We start from the raw sequence: 18,096 nt of genomic DNA, 5'->3' as shown, positions 1-18,096 counted from the left end.
ATAAACCATTTAAGCGCATGTCCAAATCATCTTCTGAGCCACCAGGGACCATCAAGCCTGCAGCCAGGCTCTCTGGGCCCAAACTGTCCCCCAACCCTTGAGGCCCCCTGGAAACCAGGAAGGCGTCCAGCAGGCCCCCTGTTCCATATGTGTAGAACAAGAGCTGGCCCAGGAGGAGGCTGCAGACTGCCAGTCTCCCCCAGTCATCCGTAAACTGGGGCTAATAATAGCCCACGATTTGCGGGGGGCGGGGACCGAGGGGCTCTGATGCCAAAATGGACATAGAAAACGTTCTGAAGGAGGTGACTGTGTTCGCACCATCCTGGAGAAGTCCAAGTGGGGGGTTTTGACCCATCCTCAGGCGTCCTGGGGCAGCTGACAGATGAAGGGTTTAGGGAAAGAGGATGACCCTACCACCTTTCCCCACAACATTGCCTATGGAGAGTAATGCTTTTATCCGGGTAGAATAGGAAAGTCATGGAACTCCAGAATCTGAGCCAGTCCCCTCATAGTACATAGATAGGAACTGATGGTCTGCAAGGGTAAGGGGTTTGCCCAAGGTCGGAGTAGAGTAAGGATAGATTGAGGGGGATGTTTTCTACTCCTGAAAGGCCTTGAAAAGGAGGGAAGTTTGGGGAGGACTTGGGGAAAGTTGGCATCTTGGATGAGTTGGGGCCCAATCCCTGGGAAGGGGCATTGGGATCTGAGCTCCAGCCTCTCTGACCTGGAGCTGGATCTTATGGGGGCATAGGTGAAAGGGACCTGCTTCTCAGGGAGAAGTTAGGGACACAGTTGGAGGGCAGGGTGTGATGGGACAGAGGAATGGTCCAGACCCCAGGTCTGGCTGCCCCTCTAGCCTTGTGGGCAGCTCAAGAGTCCCTCTTGGGCTGGATGGTCTGCACAGAGGATTGCCCAAAGGGGCTGGCAGGTGGCGAAAACCAAGACTGGCCATTGGCATCACGGAAGATGGGGGACAGCTGTTGCTCTGGCTCGTCCCCGAAGATCTCCACGTGGCCATCAGCTTCGGCGTCCAAGGGTTCTGCCTTGGTGTCCTGGCTCAGCCAGCCGGCCACAGCCCAAACCAGGCAAATGGCCAGCAGGATCCCAGCCGCCACGCAGAGTACCGTGCCTGCCAAACGGCAGGTGCCCAGGGCCTGGTTGTAATCGGCTGCCCGCTGATCCAGCACCAGGAATTCCCCCTCTCCGATGCCCTCCAGCTTGGGGGGCACTGCGTAGCCAGTGGTCAGGGCCGCCACACCCAGCAACAGAAGAAGGGTCCCCGTAGACAGGCTGATCTGGAGAGAGGCAGACAGATTGGGAGGTAGTCAGGGTCAGTGGGGGGCCCCAAGGTGATCCCAAGTGGACTTAAAGGTAACTCCTTGGTCTAACCTTAGAGATGGGAATCACAGGGGAGTCACAGAACACACCTTCTAGGACCTAACTGATGAGGGGCACAAGATACCGTGTTCTGTTGCGAATCTTGAGGCCCCTTGATCAATGTCCTTCCCGACTCCCACTTAGGAACCACTTAGTAGGTTTCTCCTGCCCACCTTGAGTTTCCCGCCATCATAATTTAGGTCCCATCTCTTCTCTCTGTCCCATCTACCCCCATCTGTCTGTTGGGATAACTCCTACACATCCCCCAGATCTCATCTCAAACCTCACCTCCTCAGGGAAGCCTTCCAGGATGCTCCTGGAGTGGGTCACGTGCCCTGCTTTGGATTCATACAAACACTGCACGTTTGTTCTTCAGTGCGCTCACCTTGGTGCACACTTGGACATCTACTTTCTTGCCCATTTATTTATTTTCTAAACTTGATTTCTTTATGTTGAGAGAGGGAGCACGCACGCTCAAGAATGAGTGGGGGAGGGGCAGACGAGAGAGAGAGAGAGAGAGAGAGAGAGAGAGAGAGAGAAGCCCAAGCAGGCTCCGTGCTCAGCACGGAATCTAGACTCAGGGCTTGATCTCACGAACCGTGAGATCATGACCTCAGCTGAAATCAAGAGCTGGACACTTAACCACCTGAGCCCCCCCCAGATCCCCCTTGCACATGTACTTTCGTTACCGCGTAAGCGATGTCTGCCTGCCCCGCTGGAAAGAGGGCCCGGGGAGCTATGACAACAGACACTGTCTATTTTGGGTCACGCGGTGTCTTCCTAGCACGGTGCCGGTAAAGAGCAGGAGCTGAGGGAATGTTTGCAGAATGACTAAACGAAGCACAGCTAGGAGCGGTTAGAGAACAGGGACCGCATCTTAAATTCTCTGTGCACAAGAGCCTCGCTCCCTGCCCGGGAATTAGAAGATGCTCAAAATTTTAGGCTACGGACTCACTTTTCTTTTGCTCTTCCCTGATCACCCCAGGCACTGACAGTATCTCCTGGCACCCTGGCACCCTCTGATCCTTTGGCCTGGGTTGTGCATTCACTGTAGATAGCTTGACACTTTGCCTCCCCCCCTGGAGAGAAGCCATTTGAAAGCAGAGGGAAAGGGACCCCTGCCTCGGTCTCCGTACAGTATTTAGCAAAGAGCTACGCCCAGCTAGGCACTCGGCTTACTGCCATCTCCACACCTTTCCCCACACTGTGTGCCCTGACTGACCTCTGTCCCTGGTTGTTAGAGACACCGATTGTTTCTCCCCTGTCTTCCCCGGCCCTGGCAACAGTACCCCAATATATCATTGTGAAACCACAGTAAGATTTAACTGAGATGAGCCCCAGTTCATGCCAGTCAGTATCTACTTGCCCTGTGGCCATAGCGATCAGTTGAGAGACGGGCAAGTGACCCAGTCAGAGCCAATGCAATGCTTGACAGGACTTCTGGAAATGAAAAGCATTGTTTTTGTTTTTGTTTCTGAAGGGAAGGCTGGAGGAAATTCTGATTTCCCATGGGTAGTGTGGAGGGAAACCCAGAGGGTCAGCAAGGTGGCAGCTATCTGGGGATCCTGAAACCTAGCAGGGGCCACCTGGATGGGGGCGCCACGGGGAGCCTAAAGACTAAGAGAAATCTTGAGTCCTCGGGGTGCCGGTTTGCACTGCTGGATTGAACCGCACCTGAAGTGGCTCAACCTCTGGTCTACTGTTTAAATCCATTTGAGTTGTGTGTGTGTGTGTGTGTGTGTGTGTGTGTGTGTGTGTGTGTTTTCAAGATTTTATTTATTTTTTTTAATTTTTTTTTAACGTTTATTTATTTTTGAGACAGAGAGAGATAGAGCATGAACGGGGGAGGGGCAGAGAGAGAGGGAGACACAGAACCGGAAGCAGGCTCCAGGCTCCGAGCCATCAGCCCAGAGCCCGACGCGGGGCTCAAACTCACAGTCGGTGAGATCGTGACCTGAGCCGAAGTCGGACGCTCAACCAACTGAGCCACCCAGGCGCCCCTCAAGATTTTATTTTTAAGTAATCTCTACACGCAGTGTGGGGCTCAAACCTACAACCCAAAGATCAAGAGCCGCATGCTCTACCGGCTGAGCCGGTCAGGCGCCCCAAATTTGTATGGTGTTGAATGACTTATCAACAGTAGCCATTTGGCAATTTTTTTTTAAGTAGGCTCCACACCCAAGGTGGGGCTTGAACTCATGACCCTGAGGTCAAGAGTCGCATGCTCTACCGACTGAGCCAGGCAGACACCCCCCCCCCCAGTTGGGTGTTTGTTGCTATTGTTGTTTGTTGCACAAGCAAGACGCCTATATCTGCTATATCATCCCTCTCCTTTCTAACCACTGATCCCATGTCCTCTCTGCAGTCACAGGAAATCACATGAGTCGCTCCTCCTCTGGCCTTACCTTCCAGCACAGTGAGGGCCAGGGTCGGCGGGGACACAGGACAGGAGGCCCCTCAGGGTCATCGCTGAGGGCCATACCCGCACAGTCTTCATAGAAAAGGTGCAGATAGGAGCGGACCCCATACCATTTGCCGTCTTCCACGTTGGGGCTGCGGCTACAGCCGCAGGAACCGTCACAGTTTGGCATCATGGATCTCTGTGGAGGAAGCAAGGTGCAGTGGGCAGAGGGCCCAGTGAAACCCTCCCAGGCCCCCTGAATCTTTGTACCTCCTCCGCTCTTCCTCCCATTTTAGATAACCCACACTCGTAACACAGCCCGGCCTTCTAGATGCTGGTTTGTCTTTCCCTACATACACTGAATGAGCCAATGCGCAGGAACACTGAGCCCAGTGCTTGACAATTGTAGGTGCCAACAAATTGTACTTGTTTAGTCTGGAAGCCACCCAGTGGCTGGCACTGTGGATTCTGGAGCCTGACTGACTGGGTTGGAATCCCGGATCCACCACTTCCTGGCTGTGTGACTTTAGACAAATGGTTTCACCTCTCCAAACCTCGGTTTCCTCATCTGTAAAGCAAGGCTGATAATCACACCCGCTTCACACTGTACCTGAGGCCAAGGAATGGCAGCTGTTGTAGTTACTATTCCTGTAATTTCTTCATTATTATTTTTAATCCTAAACCTTTTGAGCTCCGTATCTGAAGTAAGAGGTTCTCATCCCTATCTCCCCTCAAAATCTTCCCCGTTTTCAGGGTACTCTTGGGGGTGACTGTCATGGCTGACACTTTGCCTAATCAGGCCGAGCTCCCAAGGTGCAAGGCTCTAAAAAAAAAAAAAATCCCTCCCCAGGGCTGCCCCTCACAAAGCAGCAGCCTCCAAGTCCCAGGAAATCTTGACTCCAGAGGTGGTGAAAGCCAGGGGCCCTCTGAGGCTCAAGGGTTGTTAGATTTCTAGGGAAACCTATCTAAGAGCCCCTCTTTTTTTTTTTAATTTTTTTTTAATGTTTATTTATTTTTGAGACAGAGAGAGACAGAGCATGAACGGCGGAGGGTCAGAGAGAGAGGGAGACACAGAATCTGAAGCAGGCTCCAGGCTCTGAGCTGTCAGCACAGAACCCGACGCGGGCCTCGAACTCATGGCCCGTGAGATCATGACCTGAGCCGAAGTCGGATGCTCAACCGACTGAGCCACCCAGGCGCCTTGAGCCCCTCTTTTTTAATAAGACGTTTTTATTGAGGTGTAATTGACATATAACGTCATATTAGTTTCAGGTATACAACATAATGATTTGGTATTTGTAATGATCGCCATAAGTCTAGTTAACATCTGTTACCATGCGTAGTTACCGATAAATTTCTTTCCTTGTAATGAGAACTTTTAAGAGCAACTCTCTTAGCAACTTTCAAATATGCAGGACAGCATTATTAACTGCAGTCACCATGCTGTACATCATGTCCTCATAACTTACTTGTTTTCTAACTGGAGTTTGTACCTTTGACCACCTTCACCCGTTTTGCCCACCCCCCACCCCCGCCTCTGGCAACCGCTAATCTTAAGAATCTCTCTTTTCAAAGATGGAGACACTGAGGACTGAGTCACGGAAAGTACTTGCGTATGCACACACAGAGAGGACTAAAACCAAAGTGGGGAATGGGGAGAGGGGTGGGTTGGGGGGAAGAGGGGTTTGTGAGGGGGACGGACTGGGCTCCTGCACCAACACCCCTGAACAGCTTCAAACAAAATAAAGCAAGGCACTTCTACTGAAAGATAAGATAAATTTCTAGCCCTCCCTCCCCCACATTTTCCAATCAATGTGGCCTTCAGTTTCCTGCACAGAGAGACTCACCAGCACACACATACACACACAGCACAGACAGGCGCGCGCGCGCGCGCGCGCACACACACACACACACATCAGAGACGCACAGATTGACGCACAGACACACAGCAACACGGATACACAAACATGGCAGAAACATACCCCCGCAGGCACACATACACCACATAGAGACACGGACAGGACACAGAAACAGACACACAGACACCCACATTCAAAGACACGCCACAGGGGCGCCTGGGTGGCGCAGTCGGTTAAGCGTCCGACCTCAGCCAGGTCACGATCTCGCGGTCCGGGAGTTCGAGCCCCGCGTCGGGCTCTGGGCTGATGGCTCGGAGCCTGGAGCCTGTTTCCGATTCTGTGTCTCCCTCTCTCTCTGCCCCTCCCCCGTTCATGCTCTGTCTCTCTCTGTCCCAAAAATAAATAAACGTTGAAAAAAAAATTAAAAAAAAAAAAAAAAGACACGCCACAGAGAAACAAGAACACACAAGGACACGCAGAGCGTAAGTGTGTGTTGGGGCGATTCTTGGAGGCCCCAGGGATCCACATAAGCGCCAGAAGGGCTCTTCTCAAGGCCTGTCTGTAAATCGCGGTTCTTCACCATCCTCACTCAAAACTCGGGGAAAAGGAAGAAAAGGAAAGGGCACAATTTTTTTTCTTTGGACAGAGGATGGGAAAAGGCATTGACCAAAAACGAAAGACGGAGGAAGAGGGCGAGTGGTCCCTGGAGAGAACAGGAATCTCCCTGAGAGGTGGGGGGCGGGGTTCCCAGGGGGTGTGGCCAGCGAGGGACCCGCCCCCCCGGCCGCGGCTCTCTGGAGGCCCGGGGTAGGGGGGGGGATGCATGGGGGCCAGAGGGGCAGTCAGAGGCAAAGCGGCGACTATTAAAAGACCCTAGGGGAAGGGGCAGGGAGGGGACGCCCCGGAATTGTTGGTCTGGATTAGCTCCTCCCCTGCAACTCTCACGGTCCCTCTCCCCCAAATACACCTAATCACTCAATCTTGCTGGCAATGGGGAAGGAAGGTGACCTTGGCGCTGCCTCCCCGTCGGCCTGGCCCCTCCTCCTCCCCTGCCGAGGTTGCGGGGAGGGGGTCGGGCGGCCAGGGGGAGGGAGAGGGAGGATGCTCGGGACACCGCGCGGATACCCGGGACGTGGGTTGCCATAGGAAACGCTGGGGAGGTGTCCCTAGGCGGGAGGAGGGAGGAGCTCGGCGAGGGGGTGAGCGGGAAGAGGAGGGGGCTGCAGAGTCCGGGGGGGGGGGGTGGGGGGGGGGGGAGAGACTGCGGCGGAGGCCGGCGGAGGGAGGCGTACGCGAGAGTGACAGGCGGGACGGCCTGAAGATGGATGGAAGCTCTCGCCGGCACGGCCTCGCTCAGTTCTCCTTCCCAGACCCCCAGACCCGCCCGCCTCAGTGTCCGGCGCAGCCCAGGCTGGGAGTAGGGGCTCCCTCCTGGGGGGCGAGGCCAGCGAAATCCGGCCAGTTCCTCCCCTCTCTCCACCGCACCATTGTTTCTGACCGGACCACCAGTTCCCTGGGCGAGATTAACTGCATCCTTTCTCCCAGGGGGAAACCGAGGCACGGAGGGGTGGGGATGGGTTTTAGAGAGGTGGCTACGGGTCTTGTCCTCTGAAGCCTCCTCCCATCCTCTCAGCCCTGAGGGGTCTCTGGGCGAGGCGGCTGGTGAGACCTCTGCCCCCTGCTGCTTCTCTGGGACCTCACCTCCTAAAGCCCGAGGCAACGCCGAGGCTTGGGCGCCGCCGTCCCGTCCGGGGCTGGACGTGGCCGTGCTGGGGATGCGGGCGGGGGTGGGGTTCCCCGGAACCCGGGAGAAGGCGGAGTGGGGGGTCGGGCCCCGCGCGGAGCAGGGCTGAGCTCACCTCTCTGCCTGCGGTCTCCGCGGAGCGGGAGCCGGAGCGAGAGAGCCGAGCCGAAGCTGGTTCTGTCGGCGCCTGCGCCGCAGTCGGGGGCGGGGGTGACACGAGGGTGGGAGGGGGGCGCCCGCCCCACGGCCTGGCTCTGCAGATGGCGCACCCCTGCAGGATGGAGAGCCCCTGTCTTTTTCCAGAGTTCCCTTCTCTCTCTGAGACCCCAGACCCCTCGCGGAAACCCCCAGGCCTCCCTGGAACCCACCCCCTCCCGCAGCCCCTGAAACTCCACATCTGACTCTCCATCACTCCCTCAATCTCCCATCCCTCTGCCTGAAGACCCTCGCCTTCGCTGAGCCCTCACTTCCTCCTTGTAGCCTCACTCCCCTCCCTGGGTCTCCGTCCCCTGCGTGGAGCCCCTAAGCCAGTAGACAAACGCTCCTCTTGCAGAGCCCACCCCGCCCCCTTCTCCAGAGACTCCAGCTCTCTCTCTCTCTCAGCCCTCACCCATGGCCGAGCCCCATCTCGCTCTCAGGAGCCCCCTGCCTCTCCCTGGGGCCCTCACCTCTCACTGAGTCCCCCATCCTCTCTCCACTCTCTTTTCCTCTTTGAACCCCTGTCCCTTGCTAAGGATCAGCCCCTCTCATCTTGAGAAGGGAGCTGGGGTTGGGGAGAAGGGGTTGGGAGAGAAGCTTCATGTCTCGTTCTTGCTTCGAACCTACCGCGAGTTCCGCCCTGGGCGGCGCGTGCCTATGGCCCATCTCTCTGGACAGCCAGGCCTTGGCAGTTGTGTCTACTTCATTCCTTGTCACGTGCCCACAGCCTTGGTTTTGCCCCACACTTGCTGCTGTGTGCTCTTAGGAAAGTCACCGCACTGCTCTGAGCTTCTTCGGGCACCATTGCACAAACATGCCTTCATGCCTTGAGCATGCATTCTTATCTCTCCATGTGCTGGGGGCAGGGACACAGGGATGAATGAACTCTGCGAGATGAGGCCAGATCTTTTTCGTTCACTGCGGTATCCCAGAGCCTCACGTATTGCTTGGCATTGAGTAGGCAGCTCAACAAACAAACATTCACTGAACACAGACTAGTAATAGTAACAAATAGATGCTGCTTGTTATGTGTGAAGGGCTTGTCTAAGTGCTTTACATGTACTACTTACTCTAACTATGTGTGTGTGAGAGAGACAGAGGTAGGCAGACAGACAGATGCACAGAGACAGGAAGTCCTGGAGCCCCAACCTAAGGCCTCAAAGAGCGACAGGAGGTGAAACTGAAGAAGCATTGGAAACGACCTGTGCTGGTTTAAAAACATGGCGACAAATTCTTCAGTACCCTCTGTTAGTATCTTGGGTGAGCTGATGACTGCCTGGGACAAGTGAGGCTCTGACTCCCAAGGCTAGGACATAAAAGAACATGCAGGGGGGCGCCTGGGTGGCTTAGTCGGTTTGGGCATCTGACTTTGGCTCAGGTCATGATCTCGCCGTTCATGAGTTCGAGCCTCGCGTCAGGCTCTGCGCTAACAATTCAGAGCCTGGAACCTGCTTCGGATTCTGGGTCTCCCTCTTTCTCTGCCCCTCCCCTGCTCATGCTGTCTGTCTCTGTCTCTCAAGAATAAATAAACGTTAAAAAAAAAAAAAAAAAAGGACGTGTACTTCCCCTGGAACTCTAGCTCTTGGAGACGAGAGGAGCCATGCAAGAAGTCTGTTTACCTTGAGGCTGCCATGCTGTGAGGAAGCCAAAACCACACGGAGAGCCCACGTGAAGCGACCATTCCCAGCAGACCTTGCTCTTTCAGTCATTCCAGTTCAGGCATCAGGTAAGTGAGTGAAGAAGCAACCAGATGATTCCAGTCCACAGCTGTTCAAATCAGTTTCAGCTCCGATGGTAGTGGAGAGGGTTCTGGAAGTTCTGGAGGCAACAGGAAGGGATGAGGTCAAGCGTACAGGAGGATAGGCTGGCCTTGAGCCAGCACAGGAAGGATCCAGTATTCTCTGAAACCCAGGGAAAGGAGAGAGGGTGGCCACTGAGAAGAGATACAGGGTAGTGGTTGTGAGTTGAACTCTGGAGTCTTTCAGGTCCAGGTGTGAATCTTGGTTCTGCCACTTGGTACTTCCATGATTTAACGGCTCTGAGCCTCAGTTTCCCTGACCGTAAAATAGAGGTAATATTAGTAGTTGCCTCTCAGAAGAGTTGTAAGAGTGAAATGAGATGTTCATATAAGATCCTTAGGGTAGCACCTGGACCAGAGTAATAACTCAACAAATTGTCCCTAATACTCGTATGGTCACCTTAGTTTATAGGTGATGAGGGTAGGAAGTTGAGTGACAAGACATCTGATAAATCGAATGCTCTGGAGAAAAACAAGAAACATCATCCACTAAGAGGAAGGTTTATGGGTGGCTCAGTCAGTTAAGCGGTTAAGTGTCTGACTCTTGATTCTGGCTCAGGTCAGGATCTCACGGTTCATGGGTTCAAGCACCATGTTGGGCTGTGCGCTGACAGTGTGGAGCCTGCTTGGGATTCTCTCTCTCCCTCTCTCTCTCTGCCCCACCCCTCCTTGCATTCTCTAAGCAAACAAACAAAGAAACAAACAAACTTAAAAAAAAAAAAAGAAAGAGGAAGGTTTTAGGAGTACCGGATGGCTCAGTCAGTGGAACATGCAACTCTTGGATCTTGGAATTGATCTTAATTACTTTAAATTTTTTAAACAGTCACATGTGGCTAGTGGCCATCATATTGGACAGTCAGATGTCGGTGGGACAAATTTGCTGCCAAACTTGATCGTGGGGTAGTGAGTTTGAGCCCTACGTTGGGTTTAGAGGTTACTTAAAAAATAAAATACGAAATAAAAAGAAAGAGAAAGTTTTAGTTCAACAGGAGGCTTAAAAAGGGTGGTGAACCAGCCACAAAAGGCCATATATTGTATGTTTCCATATATATATGAAATACCCAGAGTCCGAAAATCCAGAGACAGAAAACAGATTAGTGGTTCCTAGAGGCTAGGGGAAGGGAGGAATGGAGAGTGACTGCTTAATGGGTTTCCTTTCAGAGTGATGGAAATATTCTAGAACGAGATAGCGGTGATGGATGCACAACATCGTGAATGTACTATCATTAGGGAGAAATTTTATGTTATGTATGTTTTACCACAATTTTTAAACGGTGGTAAAGATTTGGAATGATCAGTAATAATGATGGTGGTGGTGGGGACAGATATCACTTACTGAGCATTTACTATGTGCCAGGGTAATTTATCTTCTCAGCAACCTTATGACGCCACGTGCCTGAGGTCATTCAGTCACAATGTGGCAGAATCTGAATTTGCTCTGATGGCTCTGAGGCCACGATCTGTAGAGGCCACAGCGTGCGTGGCTGTGACTTTCTTCGGCAGTGTCAGGAGACCTGGGAATGAAGAAAGAGGAGAAAGAGGCTGCTGGTACCCCAGCTCCTGGGGTAGGTCCTCCTGGACAGGTGGGGCACAAGATGCAGGGGTTCCAGACGGAGGAGCTCAGTGAGGTCCAAAAATAGCTGGATGGGAAGAAAGGGAGTCTGAGGTCAGAGTGTGGGATATTGTAGTCAAAGACTTTAGATGTAGAACCCGGTAAGAGGTGAGAAGGTTCACTAAGCCAGTGCTATCCGATAGAAGTTTCTGCAAAGAAGGGAATGTCCTAGATCTGTGCTGCCTGAACAGGCCATATTTAGCTCTTAAGCATTTGCAATGGGGCTAGTGTGACTGATGAATCGAATTTTATTTAACCTTATTTATTTAAATGTTTATTTTTGAGAGAGAGAGAGAGAGAAGTGGGGGAGGGGCAGAGAAAGAGGGGGACACATGATCTGGAGCAGGCTCTGTGCTGACAGCAGAGAGCCTGATGTGGGGCTCCAATTCATGAGCTGTGAGATCATGACCTGAACTGAAGTCGGATGCTTAACCAACTGAGCCACCCCAGCACCCCTTTATTTATTTATCTATTTATTTGGAAGTATGATTTACACCCAACGTGGGGCTTGAACTCACGACCTGACATCAAGAGTCACACGCTCTACCGACTGAGCCCCCCAGGTGCCCCCTAACCTTAAGTACTTTTTAAAAAAAATTTTTAAGTTTATTTATTTTGAGAGAGACAGAGACAGCACGAGTGGGGGAAGGGCAGAGAGAGAGAGGGAGAGAGAGAATCTCAAGCAGGCTCCCAGCAGCCAGCGCGGAGCCCGATGTGGGGCTTGAACTCACGAAACCATGAGATCGTGACCCAAGCTGAAACCAAGTGTCGGTCGCTTAACCGACTGAGCCACCCAAGCGCCCCAACCTTAATTACTTTAAATTTAAGTTTAAATAGTCACATGTGGCTAGTGGCCACCTTATTGGACAGTCGGGTGTCGGTGGGACAAACTTGCTGCCAGGGCCCTACTTTGGGCATGACTGCCATCTCAGACTCCCATCATCTATCCCTTTTCACCTAGTGCTTGCCCTGCCCCCCTATTGGGTCCCTTCTCTACACTGTAGCCACAGGGATCCTTAAAGCATGAGTCAGATTCTCATAGGGGAGCCTCATTCCCTGCCCCAAACCCTGTACTGACATCTCATCTTACTCAGGGTAAGAGGGAGAAAACTGGTGGAATAAATATGGCCACGAACTCTCAGTCCCTTTGCCCTTCAAGAGCTGGAGTTTATTTCTCTTCAGAGCTGGCCCTGGCGACTGCTTCAACCAACCCAGTGTGGTGGGAGCAATGTCGTGCCTGTTCTGGACTTAAGCTTTCAAGAAGACCAGCTTCCTCTTCTCCCTCTTGGGACACTCCCTTCTGGAAAGCTCCTTCTTGGACTCCAGTCCCCACGCTGAAGACGCCCAAGCCACATGGAGAGGCCACACCCTGGTGCTCCTGCTGGCACCCCCAGACAAACTCCCAGCCCGCAGCTAACACCAAACACTGCACTGAATGAACAGCATCGTGTAAGTGAGTCATCTTAGACGTGTAAGCCCACTCGAGCCCCCAGATGACATCACGTGAGCGGAATTATCCCATTGAATCCCGTAAACCCACAGTATCTTGAGAGAGAATAAAAGTGTTGAGCCATTAAGTTGACAGACGGTCTGTTACACACCAATGACTATGCCAAACCAGTTCTTACTAGGACCTACGGTTGCCCCTCCCCCACAACCTTACCTACCTCCTTGATCTCCTCTTCTTCCGTTCCCTCCCTCACTACTCCAGCCACACTGGCATCCTTGCTATTCCTAGAATGAGCCAAGCACATCAGGCCAACTCCTATCTCAAGGCTTCAGAGCCTTTGTACTTGTTTGTCTCTCTGCCTTGACTGATCTTTCTCCAGATATCTGCACGACTAGCTTCTGGCTTTATTCAGATCTCTGCTCATATGTCACCTTGTCAAAGAGGCTTTATTGAAACACTGTCGTAGGGACATGGACTGCTCACCAAATTTCCATGTGCTTCACATATATTTCCCAGTTCCCTTGAAGTTAGACAAAGCCATGTGATTAGTTCTGGCCAATGAGACCCAGGTCTCCAAAGAGATCCTTGGCCGCAGAATTTCTTGGAGGAGAAAGAGCAGAACTTAGCATTCATTTAGTTAACAGGAAACCTTGAAAACAACCGAGGGTGAGAAACCGGGTTGCTAAGAAACCTTCTAGAATGGGGGAGACGGTTGGCATCCATTGCTAGGCAACCTAAAAGAAGCTAGACAGGCAGGTTTGGGTTGCAAGCAGCTTTCCCCCTCCTTTTCATAGTCTCCCTGAACGCCAGACTGGATATGCTCTTAGACACTTCTGCTCCAACCCCCTAACTGAATAGATAGGGAAACTAAGGCCTCAAAAGGCAAGATGATTAGCCCAAATTCCCTCCGGTTTCTCAACAAGAGCAAAGACAAATGGCATAGGAGGGCATCGTCATGGGGAGTGACCTGGCATGGCTGAGGCAGAGTTTTAGAGTAGAGCTGATAGCTGAAGAGGAGTCTATAAAACCATAAGGAAGTCAACTGTGAAAGGCCTTGAATGCCAGGCCAAGAATCTTGGACTTGATCCTGAGGGTAATGGGGAGTCACTGAATGGTTTTCAGTGGTGGTCCCATTTGTTTTCCAAAGACCCCTCGGGCTGCAGTGTGGAGACCCAGGACAAAGTCTCAGTGCCCTCAAGGCCCTTCATGCTCTTGTCAGTCTGTCTCCTCTCTCCTCACCACCCCCTCCAGCCAGCCACAGCCAACTCCCTTTTCTTTTGCGGAGCCTTTCGCTTTGTGGTTGCTGGTGTCTAGAAAGCTTTTTCCTTCACCTGAATCTGCTTAATCTTATTGTTCTAGTTATAATTGCTATATACCGAACTGCCCCCAAAACTTAGTAGTGTGAATAACCACCCTTCCATTATGTCCATGGACTCTGAGGGTCAGGAATTTAGACAAGGTAAGAGGGGATGGCTTGTCTCTGCTCCATGGTGGCTGGGCCTCAGCTGGGAAGACGCTGCTTCAGCTGCGAGTGACTTAAATGACTATGGGCTAGAATCACCTGGAGGCTTCTTCACTCATCTGGCACCTGGGCAGGTGCCCTTGTCACCTGGAGCACCTGCATGGAGTCTCTCCATAGGTTTTGGGCTTCTTCACTGCATGACGACCTTAGGGGTGTTGGACTTCTTAGGTGGTGGTTCAGTGTAGAAACCTACAGCATCTTTCTGCTACATCTTATTGGTTACAAAGTGGATCACGAAGGCCAGTCCAGACTCAAGAGGCAGGAAATTTATGGAAGGAATGTCACAGAACTTGTAGCCATGTTCTAAAATGGCAACAACGTACTGAGGGGTCAGTTACAGCTTAAGCATCGCCTTCTCCGTGAAGTGACCTGACACGCCCTGCTCCATGTCTGGATTAAGTGCCTCCTGTGTCCCCCCCCCCCCCCACCGCTAGCCCCACTGTCCATCTCCAAAAATGCATTTCCAGCCCTCTGTTTATGCGTCTTTCTCCTCCTTAGGACTGTGAGTTCAGTAAGGACAGACCATGTCTGTTTTTTTTCACCTTTGTACACCCAGCACAGAGCCTGGTAAAAGCAGACCCATAATAAATGTTTGTTGAATGGGTGAATGAATGAGTGATTGAGGCAAGACCGTGATTGAGGCAAAGGAGAAAGCAAGGATGGGGCGGGGGGCGGGGGGTGGGGATCATGAGGGTGGCCATTGAAAAGGTGAGAAGTGATAGGACACAGGACACACTTTGGAAGTGTAGTCAACAGGGATGAGGGATATGAAGCTATGGGGGAAAAGAGGAGCCAAGGATCACCAAGAGATTGTTGGCCTTTTAGTCTTTTAGCCAACAAAGATGTGGGTGCAGAGCAGGCTTGGGAGGACCATGGAAACCAGAACTCATGTTTAGCTATGCCAAGTTTGAGGTGCCAATTAAATACCCCGGTGGAGATGATAAGAAGGCAGCTAGACATAAGAGTCTGGCAGCAGCAGGATGGAGATTCGGGCTTGAGAATCCACAGCTATGGTAAGTAGAATTCCAAGATAGCCTCAAGATTCCCACCTGCTGGTGTGGATGCCCAACAAAACCAGTTCCTCTCTGTATGGGTGAGACCAGGGAGCATAATGGATGTCATTCAGGCGATTAGGTTACATTATGTGACAAAGGGGAAGGGATTTTGCAGAAGTGAGGTCCCCAATCAGTTGATTTTTAATTCATCAAAAGAGAGATTTTCCTGGGTGGGCCCAATCTAATCAAGTGAGTCATTTGTTTATTTTTTTTATGTTTATTTATTTTTGAGAGAAACAAAGTGTGAGCAGGGGCGGGGCAGAGAGAGAGAGAGAGAGAGAGAGAGGATCGGAAGTGGGCTCTATGCTCATAGCAGAGAGCCCGATGCTGGGCTCAAACTCCTGAACCGTGAGATGACCTGAGCCAAAGTCGATGCCCAACCAACTGAACCACCCAGGCGCCCCTCAAGCGAGCCCTTTAAAAGAGAGCCTTCCCTTAAAATTAAAATAAGTAACTACATAAATAAAAATAAAAGAGCCTTTCCTGGAATGTCTGGCTGATTCAGTCGGTAGAGCATATGACTCTTGATTTTGGGGGCGTGAGGTCATGAGTTCCAGCCCCGTGTTGGATGCAGAAATTACTTTAAACATGAATGAGTGAATGAATGAATAAGATCCTTCCCTGGACCAAGCAACTAGAAGCTGCAAGAAGATTCTCTTCGCTGTCCTTGGCAAAATAAGGTGCCACTCTGTGAGAGCACCTGGGAAGACAGAAACTGTGAGTGACCCTTACAATAATGGCGCCAGCTAACAGCCCAGAAGAACACAGGGACTTTGACCCCAGGGAACTGAACTCTGCCCACCACCAGGTGAATCTGGAAGCAGACGCTGAGTTCCGTAAAGGAATACAGCCCCAGGCAACACCTTGACGCAGCCCTGTGAGATTCTGAGCAGAGAGCCCGGCTAAGCCTTGCCTGGCCCACAGAGACTCAAACAATAAACGCATGTTGTTTTAGGCTGTTTGTGGCACTTTGTTACCCAGCAATAGATAACTAACCCATCAACATACAGGTGTTTTTAAAACCTTGGAACCAAGATGGTGCAAATAGCCCAGGCCTGGGACCCCACAGAGATGAGTCAATGACCGCGTGAACAGAGTGAGACTGGAGGGGGACACACCCCGCCCCTCATCCTCAAACGCTTCTTACTCCTTCCAGCCTCTAGGTGTCTCCAGAGTCCGCATAAGCAGGTCTCTCCCCACCTCTTACAGGTCAGAATCCATTTCCTTCTGAAATGGAAAGACCCAGATAACATAACAATAAATGGTCTCCCGTAACAATAAGTGGGCCCCTCCCCAACTTTGCGTCTAGGAACTAAGGCCTGCAAAGGAGCCTCGCCCAAGGTCCCACAGAGATCTAGGACTATCCCCCCCCCCCCCCCCAGGCGCTTGACCCGCCCCCACATTCCCAAGGGCAAAAAGACAGACAACCTCCCTGTTTCCAGCTTTCACTAGGGGAGAGATCCGGGGTGACTGGTAGGCTGAGACTGCGGTTTCTAATTGATCCCAACTGGAAAGGGTGCAGCCTTGAGCTTGGGGCTGCCGGTGTGTGTGGAGAAGGGAAGGAACCCCTCCCGGGGACGGAGCCAGCAGAAGTGCCCAGCTGTGGTTATAGGGCCAGTGGCCCAAGTCCCGCTGTCCAGCCCCTGGCACCCTTCGTTGCAGATTGAGTTTCCCCCAAAGCAGACACGGAGACGGGAGACTGGGGTGCAAGAGATTTATTAGGGATATAAACACCTGTGAAAAGAAGAGGGAGGGAGCGAGGTTGGGTACGGGAGGTCAAACTGCGCTTCAGGCCTGGCAAAACCTCGGCCACCCCGGAGGGGTCCTGGGTGAGTGTCCGGAGGGGTGGGTGGTGCAAGTACTGCCTGCCAGCGTGTCCCCACACTGGACAGGAATGGCCAGACGTTTCTACCTGATCCCCCTGGGCCACCAGACACGGGCTGCCCTAGGGCTAGTGGATCTTGGCAGCTGGAGCCCATCCACTGACCAGATTCCTCACAGCCAGGGAAGTGCTCCTTAAAAGGGGTTCAAGGGTGACACCCATCTCTATCTTCCTCACCTTCTCAACTCTTCCTGGAGGGATTTTTTTTTTTTCCCATCTTGCTTTCAATCAGAGGCTGAGCCAAAGCACTGGAATTCTTGCACCTCCCCAAACAGACACCCCCCTTCCGTACACACCCAGCCCTCCCAAACCTGCAATCGTCCTCTTTTAACGCGTCTATGTGTACCCCAGTCCCCAAATACCCTCTCTCGATGAGGTCTGCACACTTGGCCTTCGTTCTTACAGGGGACACAAGCTCTGTCCAACCTCAGGAATCCACTGGACCTGGCAGTGGAGGCACGGGGGGGGGGGGGGGACCGAGTTTGAAAAGGCTTTCCTCTTTTAGTCATTCAATAAATCTACACTGCAGGCCAATGACTGGCCGGCTCTGGGACCAACCCCGCCAGCCCAGGCCCTGCGCTGACAGCCTAAAGCCATCTGTGGATTCAAACAGGGAAGGAGAGGCAGCACCCTGACACGACACTCCGCCAGGGCAGAGAACCAAGATGCGGGGCCCTGACTTTGACCTTGGCCGCTTGCAGGCCCTCCTGCAGGTTGCTGCACCACCCTGACCCTGTTTCCTCTTCTGGACAATGGAGTAATATACTTCAGGGGGCACCTTGTTAAATGCTGCTCACCTCGAACTTCATTTCACCCTGAAGAAGGTACTGTTATCATCTTCATGTTATTCATATTGAGAGAAGACTCAGGGTGAAGTGAATTTGCTCAAGGTCACACAGATGCTCAGTGGTGGTGGTGCTGGGGCTTTTGCGCCCAGACGATGTGGCCCGACCCTTCTTAATTCTCATGAAGGGCAGGGTCAAACGGGCCCCCTTGGGCCAGGGATGCCTGCGACACTTGTTTCATTTGGTCCACGAGGATTTAAAGAGAGTTGCGTCAAAAAAATGAAACAAATAAAAACAAATAAATAAAAATAACGGAGTCAGCTTTCATTTTGTAGTTGAGATGTTCACAGAAACATCCAGACTTCTACCTCCTCTTGAAAAACCAGGCCACCGTGGGTTGCCTTCCCACAAGG

The 18,096-nt window shown here is 52.2% G+C and overlaps 1 protein-coding gene across 2 annotated transcripts; it reads right to left on the bottom strand.

Annotated features, from left to right (window-relative positions):
• Positions 1-185: 185 nt before the first annotated feature.
• Positions 186-7,618, bottom strand: NRSN2 (neurensin 2). Of its 2 annotated transcripts, none has more exons than XM_040447432.1 (3): positions 7,497-7,618; positions 3,783-3,977; positions 186-1,295 (listed from the first exon to the last, which is right to left on the bottom strand). In XM_040447432.1, the coding sequence occupies exons 2-3, from the start codon at positions 3,969-3,971 to the stop codon at positions 870-872; spliced, it is 615 nt and encodes a 204-aa protein (XP_040303366.1). In that variant the 5' UTR covers positions 3,972-3,977; positions 7,497-7,618; the 3' UTR covers positions 186-869. The 2 variants fall into 2 exon arrangements, with proteins under 2 accessions (XP_040303366.1, XP_040303367.1); XM_040447433.1 differs by having other exon boundaries at positions 7,339-7,550.
• Positions 7,619-18,096: the final 10,478 nt, after the last annotated feature.

This window comes from Herpailurus yagouaroundi, unplaced genomic scaffold (genome assembly GCF_014898765.1).
Source record: "Herpailurus yagouaroundi ecotype Mexico unplaced genomic scaffold, PumYag 196, whole genome shotgun sequence".
Classification (NCBI taxonomy): Eukaryota; Metazoa; Chordata; class Mammalia; order Carnivora; family Felidae; genus Herpailurus; species Herpailurus yagouaroundi.
This window is presented reverse-complemented; position numbering and strand designations above follow the sequence as displayed.

Coding starts and splice junctions, on each gene's coding strand:
- NRSN2 (XM_040447432.1), bottom strand. CDS start 3,971: ATGATGCCAAACTGTGACGGTTCCTGCGGCTGTAGCCGCAGCCCCAAC. Junction 1,296..3,782: donor GGCCCTCACTGTGCTGGAAG/GTAAGGCCAGAG, acceptor GCCTCTCTCCAG/ATCAGCCTGTCTACGGGGAC.